General features: G+C 38.7%; 1 protein-coding gene across 2 annotated transcripts in view; it reads right to left on the bottom strand.

Moving 5' to 3' along the window:
* sema6bb (sema domain, transmembrane domain (TM), and cytoplasmic domain, (semaphorin) 6Bb) overlaps positions 1-24,118 on the bottom strand; it is a 170,049-nt gene that overhangs the window by 31,216 nt on the left and 114,715 nt on the right. For both annotated transcript variants that reach the window (XM_007558652.2, XM_007558655.2), the window contains 6 exons: positions 21,933-22,064; positions 20,520-20,669; positions 18,833-19,012; positions 14,156-14,296; positions 9,454-9,531; positions 2,749-2,807 (listed from right to left, as the gene is read on the bottom strand). In XM_007558652.2, the coding sequence (XP_007558714.1) occupies positions 2,749-2,807; positions 9,454-9,531; positions 14,156-14,296; positions 18,833-19,012; positions 20,520-20,669; positions 21,933-22,064 (740 nt within the window). The remainder of the gene's footprint in view (positions 1-2,748; positions 2,808-9,453; positions 9,532-14,155; positions 14,297-18,832; positions 19,013-20,519; positions 20,670-21,932; positions 22,065-24,118) is intronic.

The raw sequence follows: 24,118 nt of genomic DNA, 5'->3' as shown, positions 1-24,118 counted from the left end.
ACAACCTACAGAGCCACCAAGCAAAGATTTTAAAACAAATGTCCGCAGGTTGGATAAATATATCAAGCAGAAAAATGTTTTTATTGCTTTTGTTTTTAACTAGATTTGCTAAGTGATTTATTTTATGTTAAACATACTGAGCTTTTGAATTGTGACTGGAAGCCAGAGGGAGAGAACCTTTCGTTTGAGAGGCAGACACAGAGAGTGAGTCACAGAGGGGGCAGGGGGGGAGAAATCTTGCAAAGGCAGTGAAAATGAGTTTGCTGAAATTTTCCAAAAGAGAGATAAACCAGCCAGACCACAACTCTGCTTTCATCTGCTGGGTCAAGATACAGACAGGTGAAATGAGCCAAATACAGGAGACATGAAATATTCAGCAGGAAATATTTCAAAGAGCTTGTGCTAATGTGGACAAATCCTGTGTGAAGGTGTTTACAGGTACAAAGATGCAGAGTATGTGTGTCCTGAATGCATGAAGAACAACCCCGTAATAAACAGGAGCTCAGAGACGGACCCGGGGAGGGAGGGAGGGAGAGAGAGAGAGAGAGAAAAAGAGAGAGAGAGAGAGAGAGAGAGAGAGAGAGAGAGAGAGACAGGGAGAGAGCAGACAGTTTTCAAAGTCTTGGTGTCGGTGACAGTCTGTCATAACAACCTTCTTGAAGCTGTGCCTCTCTGTCTTCCTCTGACTGAAGATTGCGTGTGCAGAAGGCTGTAAAGATCTCAGCCAAACAGAGAGCATTAACAAGAACAACACGAGCATCCAAGTCAAAGTGTCACATTTAAATTGATATTTGACGTGAAAATGGGTCACAGCCCATGAGATTAAGGTGATTATAATATCTCACAACAACTAAGCAAAAGTTGCTGTGAACAATAGTTTACATTGCTGTAGACTTTTGTTCAGCTCAGGCGTTTTTAATGGCGGCAAAATGAGCCCGAATATTCCTCAAAGAGAGGTCCGGGGGAGCAGAACATCTTTAGGTGTTAATGCTAAAAGACCAGCAGAGAGCAGAGCTCTTCACCTGCTCGTGGGCGTCAGGAAGAGTTTAAGTGTTTAAATCTGAAACTAAACAGAAAGAGATACGAGTGCCAGTTCTTAGCAGCTTGCCCACTTGCTTGCTCTGAGTCAATGATCTGGAAAATTACATCATTTGCACATTGTCTCACCTGCCGATCCACTGTGGACATTCTTTTTTGAGGGTTATATGAAAATGTTTGGAAAAAGGTCACGTTTGCTTCAAAATGTTTGGACGTTTTTCCTTTACGGGGCCATCCCCCCCCCAATTATGGGAATTTATCAGGAAGTGAAAAAAAGTTGTCTTTTCTCGGGTTTCTTGGTCGTCTGTTTGTGTGCAACCTCTCGCGGTTTGGTTACACTTACGTCAGCAAAGTTAAATCCGCCACTTCTTTTCTGAACTATTGTAACATTTGTAACATTTGTCCATTATAGTATGGAGACTATAATACCGCAAGTGTTGATGATGCACTTTTTGTTTTTATAAATGTTAACATTTTATTGAAATATGACTTTCTAAAAAAAATATAGAGTAAATGCATTGAAATGTATTTTTGCAAAAGTTTCCATCTCATGAAAAAAATTTATAAATGAAGACAAGCTGGTTCATGTTTGAGCAGTAAATGTACTTAAATCTGTGTTGGTAAAAAGTAGAGCTACCCGCTGTGAACCTGCACAGCGACATGCTACATGTTAGGTTGCAAATCAAGAATACTGACTGATCCTAACAGTGATACTACGGTACAAATTGTAGCAGTTCTGAGTTCATATCTAACAAATTCACCCATCTTTAAAATTAAATCACAAGTTGCAGTGTCACCATATTATAAAATGTGTTGCTAAAAGCACTGAGACCTTTCATAAGACGATCTGTGTTAGACACAGGGTGAAGACCGTTTGGCAGCTCTTTAGAAGTAAGGCCAACATTTTTATTAATGTTCCTCGCTTGTTTCATAAAATGGATACACGTGGGCCTAGTGAAGATAAATAACAAGTCAATTTTCACCACATGCAGACTGAGCGCCGGCCCTCCATTACAGGGTCCCCCCGCCCCGTGGTTCACTGGTCAGCAGATCTGAAGTAAGAGCACAGCATCAAACGGAGCACCCCTCTAAAGCTGGATTAGACTTGTACGCGAGCACCCTCTGAAATATTCATCTCTCTTTTCTCCTGGAGCACGGCACATGAACTTGGGGAAACTTTCACAAGAGATGGATTAATTTGCACGCTTTGGAATTAGCACTAAGATCAAAGAGAGAGGATGTCAGGGGAGCATCCTAAAAACCTCTGCGTATCTACAGCAGAGATTACACTTTGCTTTAAATCAGCTTCTATTTTCATAACGATGCATAGAAAGGGAAAAAAGGCTGGTGTTTTACATAATTAGTTACTTGTAGATGAAGTAGAGCCTGGCACAAAGCAGATGCAAACAACAAAATGAAACAACTGCTCTTTATGCTGGCATGGGACAAACTGACACCAGAAGGGTGTTATGTTAGATTTCGATGTTTGCTCTGCAGAGAGACGAGACACTGCAAGGCACTGAAGAGAACTGGAACTTATTTTTTAAAAGTTATTTGTGCATTTTCATACCAAAGGACTAGCCAAGTTCAAATTTCCTCCTGTTGCCTTTTTGTTGGAACTGAGAAAGTCGTGCAAACATGTGGGAAATACAAGAAATGCCATTTACTTTCACATGTCCAGGTAAACCGACAAAGACTCGGCCCTCTTACCGTCGCAGTCACCCAAGTGGGCCACGTTTCCGTGTTCAACATCTTGCTCGAATGGCAGTCTGCGGAGGATAAAAGGCACACTCATTAATCAGAGAGCACACAAGCACAGCAAGCCAGCGACTGAAACACAGAGCAGATCGGCCCTGATAGGGCTGCACTATCTCACCGTTACAGGTAAGGACTGTGTGAATCTTTACAAGCTTTTTTCTTTTTTTCTGGTTCAATTCAAGAAACTCGTTTTTATTTTGAGAAAGTGGATAAAAATTCATTAAGTCATAAAAACAACTAAAGAGGCCCTTGAGGTATCTAATGTTCCATAATAATTACCATTCCAATTTTAAAGATAACCATTCCCGCCCGCAGCTGCGTCCATAATTAAGCTTATTCAAACTGGATGACAAATATTTCTAGGTCAGCATGCAAGTCTTCACATTAAGTTTTTTGGGCTGTAAATATAAACTCCCCGTCTTCAAGGATTAAGGAGATTGTGTTGCTTGCAAATATCAATTTACTTTAAATGCACACAGCAAAACATGTTAGTCTGTCATCTAAACAACAAATACTGTTCAGTCTGCTTCTCTCTGTCTGCATGTAGGCTGATAATGTCGCATTTTTATTCCATGTACATTCTTCCAGGCACAATGACTCATCTTCCAATAATATTCAATGGCTGGAATAGGGTCACACTGAAATGAATAGTTTGTCAGTTGTATAATATTTTCATTTTTTTAAAGAATGACAGCATCACTGAAAATACTTAAAAAATACAATGCATGAATTAATAAATTATCTGCATGCCATTAGGTAAAGTAGGTATTTGCAAAATGTGACCCAATTCTTAGGAAAACCTTACTTGCCAACACAGCAGGTGTTTTTTTGTTGTTGTTTTTTTTAGTTGGCCACAAGGTTTGAACACATCTCAGGAGGAATCCTGGCTCACTCCTCTTTGCATAAAGTCTCTAAATACTTGAGGTTTCATGACAACTTTATTACTTTTATGTGATTCTTTTTAAGCCACTTCTTTGTCGCTCTAAAGCCAATCTGCAAGATTCTGGCTCAGATCAGAAGATTCCTTTCCAAGACTTTACTGTACATGCCTCCCCCAATAGGTTTGAAGTTATTCTGTGCCTTTAGAAGAAACTGCTCCAAGCTGACTGTGGGGAAAATTACTGGGTCATCTTCAGCATTTTTGTAATAGAAGAACTATGGCAGGAAACACACACACATACACACATGCGCACACTAATAATATGTGGCTGTTGCTCGTTCACAGTGTGAATAAAAGATATCTTAAATGAACAAAAAGTCTTGCACACATTACGACTGCGTTGGTTGCAACAGCAAAAGTGTTTTGAAGTTTCAAACATTTGGTTCTTAATCAGAATATCTTTAAAAATATCATTTTTTAATAACATGTGACAGTCATGTGACTAACTCGAGTGAGCAAGACGGTTTCAAAAAGTGAATCTGTGAAAACATTACATGACGGGCTTAGTTGCAAGCAGAATTTGCTACATGGCAAATATTCTGAGGGAAAAAAAAGATCTTAAATGATCACATACAGGTCTATGTACTTGCAAAAATAAAAATTTTTTTGGAAAGCAGGTTTGAGGCTTACCTTTTCCATTTTTTTTTTTTTTTTTTTTTTTCCTCCTGTAGGTTCTATGGTGTTCATGTCATAATCGGCGTTTCATCCAAACACGGAGAGTTGGGTTTTGGTAAAATCATTTCATGCAAACCTAAGCTAGGAATCAACATGTTCCTCTGTCACAGACAGATTTTAATCCATGCAGCTCAGTACGTTTCCAATCATGTTCTGACTCTGGTTCAAACTACCACCACACTATTAACACATTTCCCCTGTTTAACTTTGGGCTGATTCCTCCACTTTCTCATGATCATCTTCAGCAATGAGCCAAGATCTCGGATGGAGCTCAAAGACAGACTGATGGTCACTGTCTGCATTTTATATTTCTACAGTCCCCGAATGAATGAAACACCAGCTGTCGCTGATGGTTTCTGGACAACATTCCAGCCTTCTTCGGATTTACTTTTTGTTCCCGACGTCCTTTGAAAGCTCTGTTATTTCTGAGGCTTGGACCGTGAGAATCTCATGACTTTGAGGACAGGTGTGTTTTATACTCACAGCAACTTGAGGTCTTGAGTGTCTTTATTTGGCTGATAGGACCAATCTGTTGGTTGCGTTCCTGGTGGTTAATCAATCTCTCTCTCTCTCTCTCTCTCTCTCTCTCTGTCTCTCTCTCTCTCTCTCTCTCAACCAAACTACTTGCTGTTCAAGCAGAAGGTCAACATCCATGACTATTTAAGATTCATAAAAATCTAGAAGAATATTGTCAAATTATTAAAATGCTACTCCAAAAAAAAAAAAAAGTAAACACTTTTAATTGTGAGATTTTAAAAAAATAAAATAATCTCATAAAAAAATGTAACTTATTATATTTCTGAAACTCATTTCCTATTTGGGCAACAGGCGAGAGCAGAAAACTCAACACTATATAAGTTACAACGAAGCGAGGAAGTCCAGAGGAAATGAGAGCAGCTCGGCGCAGGCCAGGTGCTCTCAAAGAAAAACACAACTGCTTTTGGTTACGGCTCGTGTCGAGGGAACAGCCCCACGTTGCGCCGCGCAGAGACAAACGAGACCGTGTAGTTTAGTCTGAGCACAATGTACTTGCCTGCAGGCTTCATTTAGAGCAGAGCTCATTTAATGAAATTCATGTGAAAGAAAAAAAAAAGTTATTGTTTAGCGATTTAAGTGGAACATATGTGAAGGTTCTGCTTTGGCAATTTTTCAAGAGCAAAATAAAACGTACTGCGTCCTATAAAACTATATAAGCTTTTCCCCATTTGTTCAAATAAGAGTCAACAGATTATTTAATGGGGATTTTATGTTGCAACCCAAAACCAAATGGTGCAGAATTGGAAGGAAAATGAGACAAGGTTTTCTGACATTTTACTGAACAAAATATTTTAAAAAAGAAAGTTTAGGTGAACGGCTGTACCTTTGTTGATGTTAAAATCTCGTATTGTTGTTCTATGACCTTCACCTGCTTTGAACATCTCTACAACTTTATGTCTGACCTTTAAAAACAATTACTCCAACACAGTTCTAATTAGGGTTATCAAGCCCAAAGGGATTGGTCACAGTTTTCCAATTTTTTATTTCTAAACCGTTATCTTCCAATTTATATATATGAACTGCTTTGTTTTGGTCTGTTGCATAAAACTAAATAGAATATATTGATTCTGAGACCGCAGAGTGACAAAAGGTTTAGTTTAGTTAGTTTAGTGTATGAAGACACTGTACCTGAACTGTTTGGTGATTAGTAATCGATGTAAACAACCATGAAAATGCAGCATCATCATCACACACAAATACCACTGAAAAAACAAATGTCTAAACAGATTTCACTTTAGATTTTACAGTAGAAAAGAAGCAGCTCGGCAGGAGTATCAGAATAACCTTTGAAATTGGTTCGAAATGCCATTCTGATTAGTTTTCTACAGATACGTCTGGTTCCTGCGCTTTGGCTGCCAAACAAAGTGTGCAACACACAGTGACATTTAAAAATCAAAAGTGACAGAAGTGCTGAGCAGAATTCAGGCTTTGTAGGACCAACATAGAGAAGAATCAGTGGAAAAGGGGCTTCAATTTGTCAGGTGAAGCTGAAAGGAAGAATATCAACAGAGTGTCTCAAACGAAAATAATGAGGTGAGTTGCAAACAACATTACACAAAGTCTGTGCTGAGATCTAATCATAATCTGATTTGTCTGCAGTCTGAGTGGCGATTACAGTACCTTTCCCTCAAACATTAACAATAATTTAGGATATAGGGGGGTATGTTCAGATTCTTCCTTAGTGGTAGATGGGCTTGCCGATAACATTCTGTAATTGCATTAAATCTGAGCCCTGGGCAGCAGACCATCAAGTTGGCTTTCATAAAGACCAAAAACAGGAAGGAGGAGTGGACCCGACGCTGTCCAAAGCCTGAGTGGCGGTTCACTGTGGAGTTTAGCAGCAGGGAACAATGTCTTGGCACGAGTTGATATAATTCATGGCAAGAGTGCATCATTCCCCCAAATCTTAAACATATGTCTTAATAACTTTTCATATTTTGGTTGGAATTTCTTTTTCCTTCAATGCATAATTGGTGAAAATCCTAATGAGCACATGGGGAAATAAGCCGAAGCCACGTCGCACTTTCCTATACAATCTGGATTATGACATTTCTTTCAAGATGTCAGATTTGTTGTTTTGTTTCTGGTTCCACGGAAAGCAAATATATGACCCGCATACAACATCTAAAGAACGAGAGCAGATGAGACGACTAGACTGCCTTTGAAAGTTTGATTTTGCAATTAGAAAACCTTGCTGCACTGCAACCATTTGGCCTTTTAATGCCTCTGAAACGCATTGATAAATGAGTTTAAATATGCAGTGGACGCATGGCAGATATTATAACAAAGAATAATGTCTTGAGTTCAGCTGGCTGCCTCATACTCTCTGCTAGACTACATACAGACTGACAGTGTTGCTTTTGCACATCTTGTACATTTGTCTAGGTACACCAACTCATTATTCAAAGCCTTCAAAATAAGATGTAATAAAGACCAGATGATTTCCATGGTTCATGCTGTTCAAAGTGTTGCAACATGGTGTCTAAAACTGAGGTGCTGATAACCTTTATTGCATTCCTACTAAAGAAAAATAATACATCAAGTAATTATTATAATTTCCGGACAGAACATCTGTGTACTTTTACTTTGCACCAGATTTAAAAGGACAAATGTGCTGGCAGGAGAACAGAGATGTTAAAAATTCAAGCTGAAAAGGATCATGAATGTCATGAAAGGTAAAACTTTCCTTCAACCAAAGTGGCACAGATGCAAACATGAAAAAGCAAATAGGAAATTACTGTTGCAGTCAGACATTTACATGAGGTCAGCAAGGACATGCATGTCTATTTATTTTGCCCTTTTATTAAGACTTTGTGACATTAGGGGCCTTTGATCATGGCAATCAGAAAGAGAGAAAAGGGGAGCAAAGATCCCAAGATGGAGAACCGCAGATGACTTTACTGGTTATCAGGCTGCGTATGGGATGCACACATTGCCATTATTCCACAAGTCACTCCATGCTTTGAATAATATTTTTTCCTTTGACTGATATTTTCAAATGGTTCATTTCAAGCACACCTCCTAATTTTTTTTTATATTGGATGCAATGAGTTTTATGTTATAATTTCAACTCATTCACACAGACAAAATAAGATGCATAGGCTTAATGACATACATATATCTTTCACTACAACAGTGTTTGGATAAATACTCTTCCGTAAGTCCCACTGCACGACCCGCTAACTAGCCAGGCTGCAAGTCCAACTTCTTGTACTTCACCTCACATAAAACATTCAGCTCTTTGAAACTTGTACAGAATTAATAGTTCCACAAAGGCAGTGCTCCCAACCACACATCAAACCACTTTTGGAATGGATAAAGCTGGATAATGTAAAGTTTATCCAAATTCTCTGGTGCAACCCTATTGAAAATAAATAACCTGTTTAAAATCTGAAAAAAAATATTGACCAGTTTAAATAATATATACCAATTCTTCAAAGAATGATGTTAAATCTGGCCAGAATTGTGCTAAAACACTTTAGATTGATAGTTTAATAAATCATTAGAAGCACACAGCCTAATATGACATTCATGTCAATGGCATGTTAATGGTAAACTTCTGACAAAAGCTGTGTACAAAATATCACCTACTACCTAGTTTATTTGATTTTATGCTAAAATCAGGAAAGCACAATCACAGAAATACAAATAAAACCATAAGGCGAATGGTTTTAACATGCAAAGCTGGTGACTTTTCCAAATCACAATCTCTAGTCGCATGATACTGTCTGACGATGGCTACCTGAGAAAGGTTGCATTATTCCACAAAAAGGAAATTCTCAGAAACTCGATACGTATTCGATTGCAAAGTTGACCGCCCTTGGTAAATCTAATCAAGGCAAAACACAGAAGCCTTTAATAGTATAAGCAGCCTACCCGAGGCGGTATTTAAGGCCTATGTTGTCTGTTCAGCTGGCACTACACTTGTGTTTGAAAGCCTAACTCAATAAGCGGCTTGATTTATGAGAGATTTGATTTCAGTGGAGGGAAACGATCAAGACTGGAGGTGAGCCGTGAAGACAGACAACTGCAGCAGGAGCAGCGACGGGTCTCACTCTGGTATACAAACCCGACATCTCTGACACCTACGCAGTGTGTTGTGACAGCTCAGTAGGTAAACACACACACACAAAAAAAACAACATTTAGGATGAGCCATAAGTACACAAAAAATAAGACTATGTCATAGATGAGACACAAGGAGAAAAAAAACTAACTTTAAAGACTAGAATCAAACTTAAAACTCCCAGTGTGGATAAATAATGCATGGAATATCTCTAAGGGTGCCAGTTCTGCTCTCAGAAGGCAAAAATAACCACGGGATGACTAATAATCAACACAAAAACAAATCTTTAGAATCAAAGGGAAAGAAAAGAGAGAGTGGTAATAAACCATGTACAACTTCAAAAAAAGAGGATGAAGAAACAGTGTCACAGAGCAGACAGGAAACAGAAGCATTCGGAGTGTTTGCATGGGGTGTGCAGGCGCAAAGGAAAAGTGTCCCACCTGGTTCCAGGTCTGAGAAAGGAGCAGGTGCTTCCTCTCGTCCAGCCGCAGTACGGGTCCCTGGAGGCGATGCAGTTCCTGAAGGAAATGTGGAGGAAAATTAATTACCTCAACCTCAAAGATTAAACTGGGTTTTCCCTTAAGGAGGCCTCAAAGTTTGTCTCTGATCCACTTGATGATGATGAGAGCAACTTAAAGGGATAGTCATCTCAAACACGAAGGCTCACAGTTCACAAATTAGTGTAGTTAGTGCAACATTTTTACATATAGGGGTAACATCGTATTTATATACACTTTATTGAAAACACACATATGCTTTTCTTCTCTGCAACATAAAATGTGTTTTCTGTTTAAGGTCAGTTAAAAATACAAACCTTTTTTATGTATTTGCCTACATAAAAAACAAACAAACAAACAAACAAACAAACATCAAAGACAATCATTTAAATTTTAACATTTTGGTGAAAAAGTTAGTTTCAGGGTAACCAAGGCTGTAAAGGACACTTATGTGTTTGAAAGACTAATAAAGAACAATAAATAACTGTGCTTTCACTACTGACAGAGGCTCCATTAAGTTAAACATGGATTTATATTTGGCTTTGATCAGTTTTGGTTTAAAACTGAAACGTTTCCCAGTTGTCAATCAGGCCGTCATCCAGTGAAGATGAATGTAACCCGAGTCAGCAATACCTGGATGCCTTTCAGCAATATTTGAATAGATTTCTTCACAAAGCAGAAAAAGACTCTCACAGCTCTCTATATTGCACAAATGCAATAGAGATGCTGACTGCCACTAAATTCTCCATCTACAGCCTGTAGAGGACATTTTAAAGTTTACTGCTAAGGTTTCAATGTTTATTATGACAATAAACCATAAGTAATATGCGATACTTTAATGACATAAATAAAAAAAAAAGTGCAGTATTTCATTGCAGGAAAAGTTTTTAATGGCAGTGTTATAAGTTTAAAATAATAAAACAGAGTGTGCACGGTTGTCTTTGCAAAACTGTTTCCACCTCCAAAGGAAATCTGGACGTTTGCCACAGGTCAGTGTTTTTAGTGTTTTTATTTTTATTTTTATAGTAAATCCAGCTGGCTGAGTAATCCTGTGTTTACGTTTGTCTCTTTCCTAATGATGGAGATGTTGATCTAAATACCTACGGGTACTCATGAGTTTGGTTTCCCCCCCAAAAAGGTCCCCACAACCAGAACATCCGAGTTCTTCATTGTCCCTTTCCTGTCCTTTCAGCCTCCAGCACTGAAGCTGGGAGTTTTGTCCCTTGTGAAAAGGGAACTGAATGACTTAAAACTACTTGATTCAATTGACTAACTTCCTTTAAACATTCCACCAAGTGGAATTAAAATCAATTAAATCTAACTATATTATTTTGTAATTTCATTGCATTTTTTTTTTGTTTGTTTATTTATGTAAGTGAGCATCCACAAACACTGAAGACGTCAAGGCTCAAGTCAGACCCGATCCATTATGCTTGACCATATTTGGGCTTTTAAATACAAAGAATATTTTTCAAAGTTTGACATACAAACACAAAAAGACCAACTGGATTTAAATGAACCAACTACATACCAACTGGATTTAAATGAACCAACTACATACCAACTGGATTTAAATGAACCAACTACATACCAACTGGATTTAAATGAACTGGACCTTGTTGAGTTGAAGTTGGACCAAATCAGGTTCTCAATGACTGGATATGCATCGAACCAGTTTCTCTCGTAAAGTGGCTTCAAATGACAAGCATGGCTAGATTTTACTTTAGTATAAAGAAACTGAAAATAAATCATCGTAACCCCAGTTTAGGAAACGTTGTCGGTGTCCATATTGCTTGGTGTAACAATTTCAGTGCAACATGTTAATAAATTACACATAAAACCTTATATGGCTGTGTTTTCCTAGTTTCCTGAACATCGAATGCCACAAGCAGCATTTAGTAGTAACACAGTAACAAAATGTCCCTTGTAACAGAAACCACTGCCCAATAAAATTGTTTTAAAAACTAATATTCTCTCTTGTAAAGTATTGCAGAGTGGATTACAGACCAGCCCCCAATTATAAAACATTTAAATCCTCTGACGTTAATCTCTAATAACATTCTATGGACCTCAAACAGGTCTGACTGTAAAAGTCTAAATTGCCTGCTCTGTGCGGGCTGCAAATTCAACTTCTTCTAAATAATTAAAAAAAGGTTTAATTGAACAATTACAACTAAATTGAGAGGGAGCTACACATCACCATCGTCTATATGCTAAAGAAATACTCAAAATCACGGCTCACGGGTTAAAAAAAAAAAAAAACAGAGCATGAACCAAAAAAAAAAAAAAAAAAACACAGAGCATGAACCGCTGAAACGTGACTAAAAAAATCCTGAACCTACTCATGCACAAAAAAAAACCCTGATACGCAAATATAATAAGCACACACGCTAAACACACCTCAGGGAGCATACGAGTGGTTTCCAAATGTGGTCTGGATTACACGCCTGCATGACTCACCTGCTCCAGTGAACACACGTGCTGCACTGGTTTGTGTTAGTGTGGCGGTGGACCCCAGCGGGCCGCAGCCACAGGTCTCGTGAAGAGAGGAGTGCTTCCTGTGTTGCTCTGATTGCACGGGGTGTAAGCAGGTGGAACGTCATTACATCGCATTTATGCATATCTTGTGTATTATGAGTGAAATTGACCATAACGAAGGAAAGCTGTCCAAATGGCCTGGGTCAATCTTTTTGGGTTGTACCTCTTGATTACACGTCATGGTTTGAGCACAGTGGTTAAAATAAAATAAAAAAAGAAAAGGAAAACTTTATTATTTAAAAAAACCTCATCAAAGTCATGCCACTAATAAATGAAAAGGAGCAAATGAAAACAACATGAGGAACTTCTCAAGATTTTCCAAAAACAGCATTTTTTTTTCCTTCGAGTTGTTTGTGATTTCCTTTGAATAACTAATGCTTCAACACATTATTGAACTTTAATGATGACTGGCAGAAGAAAGTCGGGCAAGAGTGCCAGTCGTTTTACTTTTTTGTTGTTGTTTTGATCTTTATTAAAATAGAAATAAAGCATTGGAAGCTACACTCAAACTAGCACAGGTTAGCATTGAGTAGCAGTCGTTTAAGGCGCGGAAAAATAAGGCGGCTTCAGTTTTAGCTGCCATCATCTTACAAATATGCGCACAGCCAAAAAAACACGCATTTGGTCAATTTCACGGAAGGCTGTGATGTAGTAACTCGTGAAAGATTTACTCATTTTCCATGACAGCTCTCTGATTGTGTATACATCCTAAAGCCAATGCTGATTTGAAGCACAGCAGAGGAAGTTCGTCCGTGTCTGATAATTATTAGCAAGTTCTGTTCTAACGCAGCTGTGGCAAAGCTCAGGATTTCTCAAGAAAAAAACCCTGTATTTAAAATCTTTTACTGCCTGAATCTTGACTGAGTTATTCATTAACATTTTCACAAACAACAACAACAACAACAACAAAAAAAAAACACATACACACACAAGATCATAAACAGATGTTCTAACTATGTAAACTATAAATTGCTCCAGTGTAATTGCACACAGGAACCAGGGAATTATAATATTTTTTTATCATCAAGTGATCAGAGGCAATGGAATCGGTTTCATCTTCCAAGTCATGGCAAAATATAGAACCGGCAATATTTCTATAGAAGTAAAAGCACCACATGGAGTCATTTTGTCTCTGCGTCAGAGGTGCTTGGACAAACACGACATTGCACAATGTCTGACTTTCGCTTATTTTATGACAGTTTAATAAATTCTACATAAATAAAGAATTGTCCAGCGTGGAAATAATTAAGCTGAAAAGGGGACATCAAGTTAGACTGCAGCTACATACAGAAATACAAGCAATTCATCACATTTCCCCAAAATTCGTCTGAACATGGCTGAATAAAATTTTGCCTCGTTTCGCTATGGTATTTTATGTGAAAAGAGATAATGAGTGATGACGTCGCGCCTGAAGTTTCTGTTTCTCGGATTAAAACGGCCAACATCACACACACCCCCAGTTACAAACGATAAAACTGAAGAGTTATGATTTGGGAGAGCAGTGTTTGTTATGAGAATACATTTTCAGACTACAGCTGTGGTTACTTTAAAAATAAACCCTTCAGTTTTTAAATCCTCTTCTGTTCATTACTTCTGCTGAACTCTGTGAGGGGAGTTACTGAAACCATTAAGAAATATGATTGTGGTTCGGCCATCGTCTCCAAACTTATCACTCAATCAATCCACTCTACTATTTGCCAGTAAAGAACACCTAAAGTCACATCTGCAGCTTGCCCTTCAATCGTTTTTGCACCAAAGTCTCAATATTACTGGGATAAAACAGGCCCAGTGGGTCTTAAAAGTTTCAAAACTAAAAGCCTTTATTGAATATTTTACAATCCCACCGCCTCAATCATTTAAACGGGACTCAATTCAGTTTTCAGAAATAATTAGGTACTATTCCTTTTATTAAGACCAGAGATTATTTCAAGCTGAGCTTCTCTCAGCTTGCTGCAGCAGAGCTCAGGTCTGCTGCAGCTAACAAAGCTCTAGTTTTCACCCTCCTTAAAGACAAATGTTGGATGGTCCCTCCAAGGTCACCGACTTTCTTTTCCTACCCCACTGCCCATTTAAGGTTTGGTTTGTGCTTTATGCTTCGCAAGCTTACTTCATGCATCGGGAATAGAGCTGGCATCGGGCCACCGGCACTCTGACCACACAGGAGGGAAAAGCGAGGAGCAGTGTGTGGCTCGCCCGGTCCAGAGTGAGAGACAGCAGCTGCCTGGCTTGCATAGAGTCCTCAGCACACCTGCATCACAGAAACGGGCAGGAACACACAAAACAAAGAGAATTTGCATTAGGCAATTTCAATTACTAGCTCGTGACCGCACATTATACCCCTGACCTTGATCTGAGCATGGCAACAGGGCAAAAAAAACGTCTCTCTTGACTCATTGTGAAACACAAACAAGCCAAAAGTGCTCTATAAATAATAATAATAATAATAAAATAAAAAACTGTAATAAAAGCGAGAGCGACAAGTGCCCGATGTTAAAATGCCAACCCAAATAGGCTGATTGCGGAACTTCAAGGGGTCGACTGGCCTTCAAAAACAGCGGCCAGGATCCAAATCACCTCTAATTGGCACTTAGAGCCACAAGAGCTGGCAACAACCTGCCTCCATGCAGCAGATTTACACCATATTATTCACATGTGCATCCATGCATTAGTTATATCTATGGTAATAAGACTGTGGATGGCCCACAGTCATTAAGAAGAATATATCATTCTGCTAAGGCCGAGCTGCGAGTCATTCTTCACAGCCAGAATCATGAAATGCAGGAAAATGAGAAGGGAGAGTTCTGGAGAGTAGAGGAAAACGTAAAGAAGCCTTGAGCAAAGAACATTAAAGAAGTAAGATCAGGTGAGGGAAGTAAATAGCAGGAGATGCATGGTGCATTTGAGAATATAGATTTGCCTCACAGCAGACTGTAGGAAAGGCTGCAGTATACCTACAACATTTTATCTTTGCACAGAAAGCCAGTGTGTTTGGGTAAAAAAGTGAAACTAGCACCTAAAATGGCTCTGTTATTTCAAGTCAATGTGTCATTTTGTTTTGTTTTGGGGGGTTTTTATCTGTCATTGTGTGTCTTTAAATGGGTAATGGATCTGTTTGGGAAAACAGCATCTCAAAAGTTTTTGCTCCTTTTTGTTTTAAAATTGCAACTAATAACTGCAAGTGACATTTTGTGCTTGTCGCACTTTTTTTTTTTTTTTCTTAAGAGATGCACAGAGAAATTGACTTATGATTGGAATGGGAAAATTTTCAGCTTGCTCAGCCTTTAACAATGACCAGTGGGTTGGAAACTCAGAAATCCCATCTTTTTTCCTATCAGTGCTCTGATCAGTGGTTTGACAATTTAACGGTTTGTGAAACTGGCAAAGGAAAGACCGACCTGGAGCCGACTGCAGCAGAATACTAGATTTCTAAATGTGTACTAGCAAAGTTCTCTTTCTTAGCTATTTAAGCTTTCAAACCTCCTAAATGCAGAATTTTTGAAGATCTGGAAATCTTTTGGGAATCTTTTAAATGAAGCTGCCGATCTTCATTCTTTAAGAAAAACACATGAAGACTTTTACTGTTTACAGTTTGTGATGCTAAACCTCTTAATCGTTAACAGAAGGTGCGGAAATATGTTTTAGATGACATCACTCCAAATCCTGTCTTTTTTTTTTATTTATTTATTTATTTTTTTTATAAAAAGCAAAAGACGATGATCATCCTGTCTTAAAGCAGCATCTCTCTAGAAGTCTAGGAAAAAAAACATCAACATTTTGACCAAATCTAAACAGCTAAAGTTAATATTAGCAGGTCAAAGCTTGAAAACCAGAGAGCTCAAATCTCAAATCTCTCGTGAATCTCTAGGGGTCTTTTGTTTTTGATGTACAGGTTAGGGTGACGAAGGCCTGGAGGAAGATGCAGCTGTAGCCTGATTAGACCGACGCCTGCTGTGATAGCTGGACTGTCAGTAACCTCCCGGTGAGCTCACCATGCACACCAAATTATTCCTAACACACTGGCTCCAGGCCTCACCAGCTTATTTGTCAAACTGTCTCCCTCACATTTCTCTAGCAATCACTGTCCCTCATTTTGTCAAATTTGTGACAGAAATCATAAGCATGGGTTAAAAGAGATGAGAAAGGAGCTAAAGAAAAAAAAAAGTCTGTTTTTAGCCAGTCAGTTCAAGAAATATTCCCAATTACCACAACAGAAATTGTTTAGAAACATCTTTCTTTTTAAATGCCTCTAATTATCCTTAGTGAAAGATAATCACCATCCAAAGCTGCCTGCATCTGTGTGACAATTATCCCCTCTCCCCACTGCTGTCATGTGGAACGCTGCATTTCAGCAAAGAACAAAACACAAAAAGGAGTGAAAAGGAAATGCATCCAGTGTTCACTACGTAATGATCTAGATCAAGTGAAGTCTCAAAGCTGTGCGCCTCGTGCAAAATGCTAATTACAGAAGCACAAGAGGCCCTGTTCAATCCAATCTCTTGCTAAGATGCAGATAAGGAATAGGATTCAATTCAGACTGAAGACTGAGGGTCTGCCTTCCTGGCAATAACTTTGGTCAAGATCAAGGATGATTGGATTTTCACGTCTCTTTCATTATTTTCTAATGTTTGCCCATAACAGTTTGTCTCAACCTCATTAGAGGACAGTCAGATTCTGTGATAATGATTATTAGGCTCTAATTCAAGTCTCATCTAATTACCATAGTTCTCCTTCTTGTATGTTATTGGATTGTCTCAGACACTGCAAAGTGATTTATATCTTGGTCGACACATTCAAATGAAGACATTTATTAGCAGGGCTCATATTCTATATGAATTTAAAACTTTTTTATATATATATATATCTGAGAAAATCAAACTGAGCACAATTTAGCAATCATTAGGAGCGACTGACTAAAATATACCTAATTCCTTGTCTGATGATGGTGCAGTGCCATCAAGTTGATAAGAAAAAATCATATGCAACTTATTGCCCAGCCCCTTACTGAATACGGTAAACTACCTATAAAATCTTAAAATAGTTATCCATCAGTCACAACTGTGAACTGATGTTGAATTGCATCTAGATTGCCGAGTTTTGCTGGCATTTTTGTTTTTCTCAATGTATACTTTATCTTCCTGACAGTGTTTATTAGATATTGTTGAGCATCAATTAAATGAAAAGCACATTAGAAACAGGACACCAACATTAAAATGTTGAAAACTACTATTTTGAGGCCTTTTCTACCAAACCAGTTCTTTATGTTTCTAATTTTAAAAGCTCTGGATCCAAAAACTGGTTGCTCCCCCAGCATGACTTTGCTTCTGGACTAAACAAAGAAAAATCACTTTCATCAGAAGATGGAGGAAGGCTAAAGGATACGACAGACAATCAAAACATTTTGAGTGTAATGTTTAAGACTTCAGAGTTCAGTTTGGTTTTGATCTGTCAAATTTCAAACAAAAAAACACCTTTGAAAATTGCATCAAAATTGCATTAGCACCAAAATAACACAAACCAACTGTCTCTCATCTTCCCACAGTTCTTCAAATCGTCCATGCTGAAGTTTAAGTAGGTCAATGTCCTGTTTACAGCCGAGCTCGCAGCTGATTATATTCCACTGAATCCACGAACTAACTCTGTATTCCAGTGCTGCAAATGTTATTAAAGGACCAGCTGATTAGGACTGTGAAGCATTCACAGTCGCCGCCTGTTGCTTAAAACTGAATTTTTAAATTTAGCTGGTGATTGTGGAAAATGGTTCTCTTTTGCAGTAATACTGGGAGAAATCAAAGGATTTGCTTTGTGTAGCTGTGTCTTTGTACCGTGCTCCTTCACAGAAACACAGAACAGGGAGGATCAAACAATAACTGATTTAAATGCTTACAATGACCTAATGATGCGACTACAACTCGTCCCCCAGGTGGACGAAGAGCACAATTGTTTTCTTGCAGAGCCAGTTGAAAACTGGTACCAGCACTAGATAAGCACTGGAACCATAACTTTAGCTCTCTACCAGTTTGAAATGAAATTTGAAAATGAAAAACAAAACAAACAACTAAATAAAAACCGCTGTTTTTTTTTTTTCAAACATTTTGTTTTTTTTTTCATGATTAAACTGTTTTAACGTGAGATCTTAATCTCTGCATTTAGACAGTTTTACATTAAAATACATCACTCTACTGGTTTTGTTTGTTCAAAAGCCACCTCCCTGATTTATGGGAATTGATCAGAAAATGCCCAAACTAATGAGCTTCCGCATATATGTATATAAATTACCTTCCTCTGATATATTTATACTTTTTGATTTATAATACGCAAATGAAATGGATAAGCTATCTAAATCAGAGTATGTGAATAGTTTTCCACTTTTTTGAATCCATTTTACTTTCTCAAGCATTTTTTTTTAATTTCCATTCTTTAATTTTAGTTTGTGATTCATTGAGAAATGTTGTGGTAAATATAATCCACTTATTTTCAGCTTGACCCAAGGTGGCCGACTGGTTGGATATTCAAAAATCAGATATTTTAGCAAACAGGTTACTCTAACAACATAAAACTGATGTGGGAAAATGACTCAAAAGCAGCAAAAAGAAAAGTTGGGGGCAGATGCTATTTAAAAACAAATACCATTTTCTATGAAGACTGATCACTAACATAAGGTGTTATTATTTGTTGTTTAAAAATGGTATTGGAAGGTCAAAGTTTTCAAAAAACAGACTATAAATAAGCTCAAAATTGTGATTCACAACCAATTTGATCCCCCAGTGCTACTCTGTAGTCTTACTTGTCAGGGTTAAATCCTTCCAGTTCCTCCAGAAAGATGTTGCTGCTGGTCACCGTGTTGTCTTGGTTTGGCATAATGAGAAACTTGAGGATGGTTCCTCTGCTGGACCCAAGGAAGAGGACGGTGCGGTTCCTGTACGGCCCGGCTTCTGTATCCACCACAATCTTATTCAGCTGGTACCTGAACCACAGGAGAGAGTCAGAGTGCTGGTATGAATGCCACAGAGTGAAGCAGCTCATTCAAGACCTTCCACTTATGAAAGCTAAAAGTGTTGTCAAGAATCTCCTGGAGGCCACCGTATGATTCAAGTCCATTAAAACAAATTGGCTAAAGTGAAACGTACAGAGCCGCATGAAGCGAAATCAAAATATGTCGTTTATCTTGAGCAACTGGAGAATGAAGTGAAATCCACAGTAGAAACTTATTAAATTTGAATAATAAACTAATTAAACCAGACATTTCAGTCATTATTAATATCAGTCGAGTGAACGGATTTAAAAAGCAACAATAACAGAGTACAGTGACGCTACACACAGTCGTGACTGAGTGAGCGAATAGATGGGAATAGAAGCCACGTTGTGCGATATCTTATAATATTCTCTGTCTCCATAATACCCTGGTGGATGGTGGACTCCATATATAAGGTAATGAGTGGAGAATTACACAACAAGCATCCATTAATGTTTATGGATAACACTATAGCTCAGTGTTGTCCAAAGTCAGCCGTTAAGAGCTGGACTCCTGCAGGTTTTAGATCTTTCCCTGATTCAACACACCTGAATCAAATGGATACTTGATTACCAGGCCCCTGCAGAGATTGATGACATGCTGAGGAGGTAATTCAGGGATTTGAATCAGTCGTGATAGAGCAGGAAAACATCTAAAAGAATGGGGACTATTATCACAAGCTCTACCAGCAACGATTTAGCTCATTCACGTCTCATTGTACATTCATCTGCGTTTCCTGGACAACTAATCAGTGAAATATGATACAGAATGTTGATATATATGAAGTTTGAAAGTAATTCAAATATGAATAAGTTCTACTGATTATTCTCTATAAATGGGTGCTCAGCAAAAGTCATCCATCCATCCGTTTGTTCATCCACCCAAACATAGCAGATCTTTCTTTCGCCAGGTGGAAAAATATGACGGGATCTTTAAAGGATTGATAACATTGTGATGCATGTAAACATAATCCAGTGATATACTTTGATAAAGAAAAAGGCAGAGGAGACCCATGGATTGTGTTAGCTCAGAATCAAACATCTGAGCTAAGTGGTTATATTAGTCAAAAACTGATTGGATTCTGATTCAAAGATAAAGGTAGACATTGAGGCAAATCCGATTTGGCAGAGAAGGTTTGTTTGAGGTAAAGAAAAAATAAAAGTGCAGGGAAAAAAACCCCTGAAAAATCGTGTTATAATTGTTCAGCTAAAAATGATAAAGCAGGAAACGAATCAGCCTTCCAGATTTCAGGATGCAACAGCTTGTTGATAATTATTATATATTAAAAACCAGGCAGGGTAATAATGGTCATGTTCTTCATTTTATTGCATATCTAACGTCCTGAAAACATACCAACCTACCACAGAGCTACACTTCATAAAGTCTTGTATAATTTATATTTAATTACCTGTGAAGTAGGATGCAAAACAGCCGAGCCAGTTTTTCACCGGGTTCTCACCTGACCATGGTCCTCACAATCCAAGGTCTTTGTCCGAGTGATGGAACCGCTTCGTCCATCAGGGGATGGGTCTTGACGAAGTTCAGCATCTCGTCGGGGAACGAGTTGGAGGAATTAAACTTGGATCCTTGGACGGCGCAGCCACCGGGTCTGGGGACAACAAGACGGCGCGCGTCAAAAAGAGGGGAGCGAATCGATCTGACAACATCAAGCCACTCACGTCTCCATAATGATACATTATTAAAAGGACAGTCTAGACTGTCTGAATGACTCACATTCACATAGAAATTCTTCGGTAGCAAGACTCCAATGAAAACAGAGTTTTCCTCATTTACTCTTTATTTTCCAACATTCTTCAATATGTTTTTCCAAAATGTTATTTTTATTTATTTTTTTATTAAAACCTAAAACAAATGTTTTAGGTTTTAATAGGGAGCCTACAGCAGACGACACTTTAGTCATGTAATGAATGCCTGACTGTGAAAATGCCACAAGTGGTACAGTGACATGCAAAAGTATCCACACCCCATGTACTCCTTCACATTTTGTTTTGGGACACCCACAAACTTCAGCATATTTAATTTGGTGACCAACACAAAGTAGTAACAAATTGTGAAGCGGAAAGAAAAAGAAAAAAAAAAAAAAAAACAAGCCGTAATTGATCCCGTGTACGCTTTGGGTGGCTTACATGGAAAGGCAGCCATTAATTCCTGTTTTCCTGATGGCTCAACAGTGCTCTGTAAAATGTTCAAAGCTCAGAATATTGTTCTCCAACCCAACCCTGCTTTCATCTTCACCACAGATTTCTTCCCAACTAGTCTGCTGCTCTTCTTGGTCTTCATCAGGCTGTTTGATCGTTGATGTTCTCAAAAATCCTTCACAGAACAGCTGCAACTTGTGCCAAGACTGAATTTCACAAAGGGCAGTCAGATCAAGTGGGTTAAATACCTTTTCACACAGCACGATTAGACATTTTATTTGTAAATATATTTCCTTTTTTCTTCACTGTGGTGGAGTACTTTGTGTTGGTCTACTCAATAAATCGTAAAAAACCCAGTTATCTACACGCTGAAGTTTGTTTCTTTAATGCACAAGTGTCAAAGTCCAGTCCTCAAAGACCAGTGTCTGACAAATCTTAGATGTTTTTCGGTTCCAACACACCTGACTGATCATTGGCAGGACTTAGAAAAAGGTGACTGCATGTGATTTAGCCATTCGATTCAGGTGTGTCGGACCAGGAACAGATCTCACAACATACACTAGGTATGAACACTTTTGCAAAGCTCTGTAAAAAAAAAAAATACACTTTTTGCGGTGGCATCATGTTTCAGAACGACATTGTCATTCTCCCAGCTTGTTGATAACAATCTGAAACCACAGGTGCATGCATTGAGCACCGCCATCTGGCTTCACCTTGGCTTTGGGATGAGTTCATCTGGAACAGGCGTCCAAATAGACTCCGGAGATTTCTGCTCCTTAAACCTTCCATCAAACACAGCAGCCAGCTGCTCCATGTCAAAAGCGCACACAGCCGAACCCGGTATGCTGCAGAGAAGGAGACGGGATGGTGAGACGGAGGCAGATGAAGCACTTTGAGCTGACACAAAATGACTGTCAGCCCCGTGTCAAGCCAGCTCTACTCTCCAACAAGGCAGCAGAGAGAAAAAAAAATAACATAAAAAGGAAAGAAAGAGGATTAAACCCACACTAAAAAAAACCCCCCAAAAACCTAACGATAAAAATAAACTCAGATGTACACACTGTAAAAGAATTCGGAGCCCAGCTGAGATGACAAACTCTCTGCTTTTTATTTTTTGGGAGCCTACAGCGGAGCATAAAGGAAATTATGACTGATACACACTGAGAATAAAGAAAGGAGAGACAGTATCAGCTCTGGGCTCATCGTACATAGATATGCAGCAGATAGGAAAGCTATATTAGGCCCGAGAAAAGATCCTGGCGGAAATTCCTGGAATATAAAGCAACAATAGGAAATGAGTCACTCAAAATTCAGTTCCCCACAAGGAGGAGGAGGGAAGGGTTCTCGTAAAGGAAATGAACCCACAAAAACATTCCAGTAAAAAGCCCGGTGCACCTCAGAGGCTGTTTAACCGCTCATGAACCCGGCCGCTCGGAGAAGTGTCCAGTGCACCCCCGTGCAAATAAACACAAAGAGACATTTACAGCAAACCGAGAGGCGTCCAAACAGTCAGGCTGTCTCTGCTGAGCCTGATGCTACATTTGTGTGTTTTAAGGCACTCTGAGAAAAGAGGGGAGATCTGTCAGGACGAGATAAGAGATGAGTTTAAAGAAACAAAGAAAACACCATGCTTGCTGCTCCACTCTGTTGTGAAAGTGTCCTCGTCAATGAGTAACTACGTACATGGAGAGAAATCTTCGAACTACTTTAGGAACCACTTGTTATCCGCCGCTGCATGAATTTCAGCTGTTTGTTCCTTTTTCTGTCTTTTACTTTAAAATAAATGTCCAGCTGTTGGTTTTTAGTCCCTCTTGGGTTATGTTCTGAGCTGAGGGTCACTTCCAGGAGTGTGTGAAGGGAGCGGCGTTTGTTGGGATGGATTTTCTGGCTGCAGCTGGGAACCGTGCTCTCACGACGTGCTACTTGATCGGGTCAAGCTGATCTGTATTTATCATTTACAGACATTTACAAGCAGGGAAATGACTCAAGCCTGGCTAGAGAAGCGAAGCAGTAGTCATACAGTGATGGGAAAAAGCATTTACCCCCTTAATAGGATGAGGCAATAGAAATATCTATCCTGATACACATGTGACCAATATCAATAGAAAACACGTCTGACGGAATCCAGAACTGCACAGCATTCTGGGGGTTGTAGGCAGGCAAGGTTAGAGCATCAACTAAGTCACTCACTCTTTGGTTACCTAGCAACACTTGCGGAATAACTACTGCGCAGCAGCACTTTCAGGTTTCAGCACCATCCCTCAGAACTGCTTAAAAATAAAAAGGAACGACATGGAGTGAAAGAAGAAAATGAGGAAATTGTGGCTAAAAAAAGGAAATGTCATGTGACCGATTTGATAGTATTTTGAATATTTAAAGCACTGATATGAAAGATTGTGATACATCAGCCCAGTCATAGTTCTATATAGATTTTCTCTGATTTGCTCGTTTGTCACACTGATCCTCTTTAATATCATAAAAAGGTAGCTTAGATTAGATTTTTTATTTTTATTTTTATTTTTTAAGGCACATGATCATCACACAGACAGTCCAACATGGTGGTGGCCGTCTGCTGGTACGGAGTGCTTTGCTCCTTTAAGATGTGGGCGACTTATGGTGGAGAAATGAATTCTACTCTTTCACACAAAATCCTGAAAGATGACGTCTATTTGTGAACTTAAACTGAAGCACACTTGGCTTATGCAGCAGGACAGTGATTCAAAGCTCTCCAGTAAATCCATCTCTGAATGCCAATAAAACAAGACTGACTGAAATGCTGTGGCATGACCTTAAACGGGATGATTATTCTAAAAAAAAAACAAAAAAAAAAACACTCCAATATGGCTGAATTACAATTCATGGAAAAAGAAAAAAAAAAGAGCAGGCTGAAATTACCATA

This window comes from Poecilia formosa, unplaced genomic scaffold (genome assembly GCF_000485575.1).
Source record: "Poecilia formosa unplaced genomic scaffold, Poecilia_formosa-5.1.2 Scaffold98, whole genome shotgun sequence".
NCBI lineage: Eukaryota > Metazoa > Chordata > Actinopteri > Cyprinodontiformes > Poeciliidae > Poecilia > Poecilia formosa.
The sequence above is the reverse complement of the archived record's forward strand: the minus strand, read 5'-3'. Positions and strand labels throughout refer to the sequence as shown.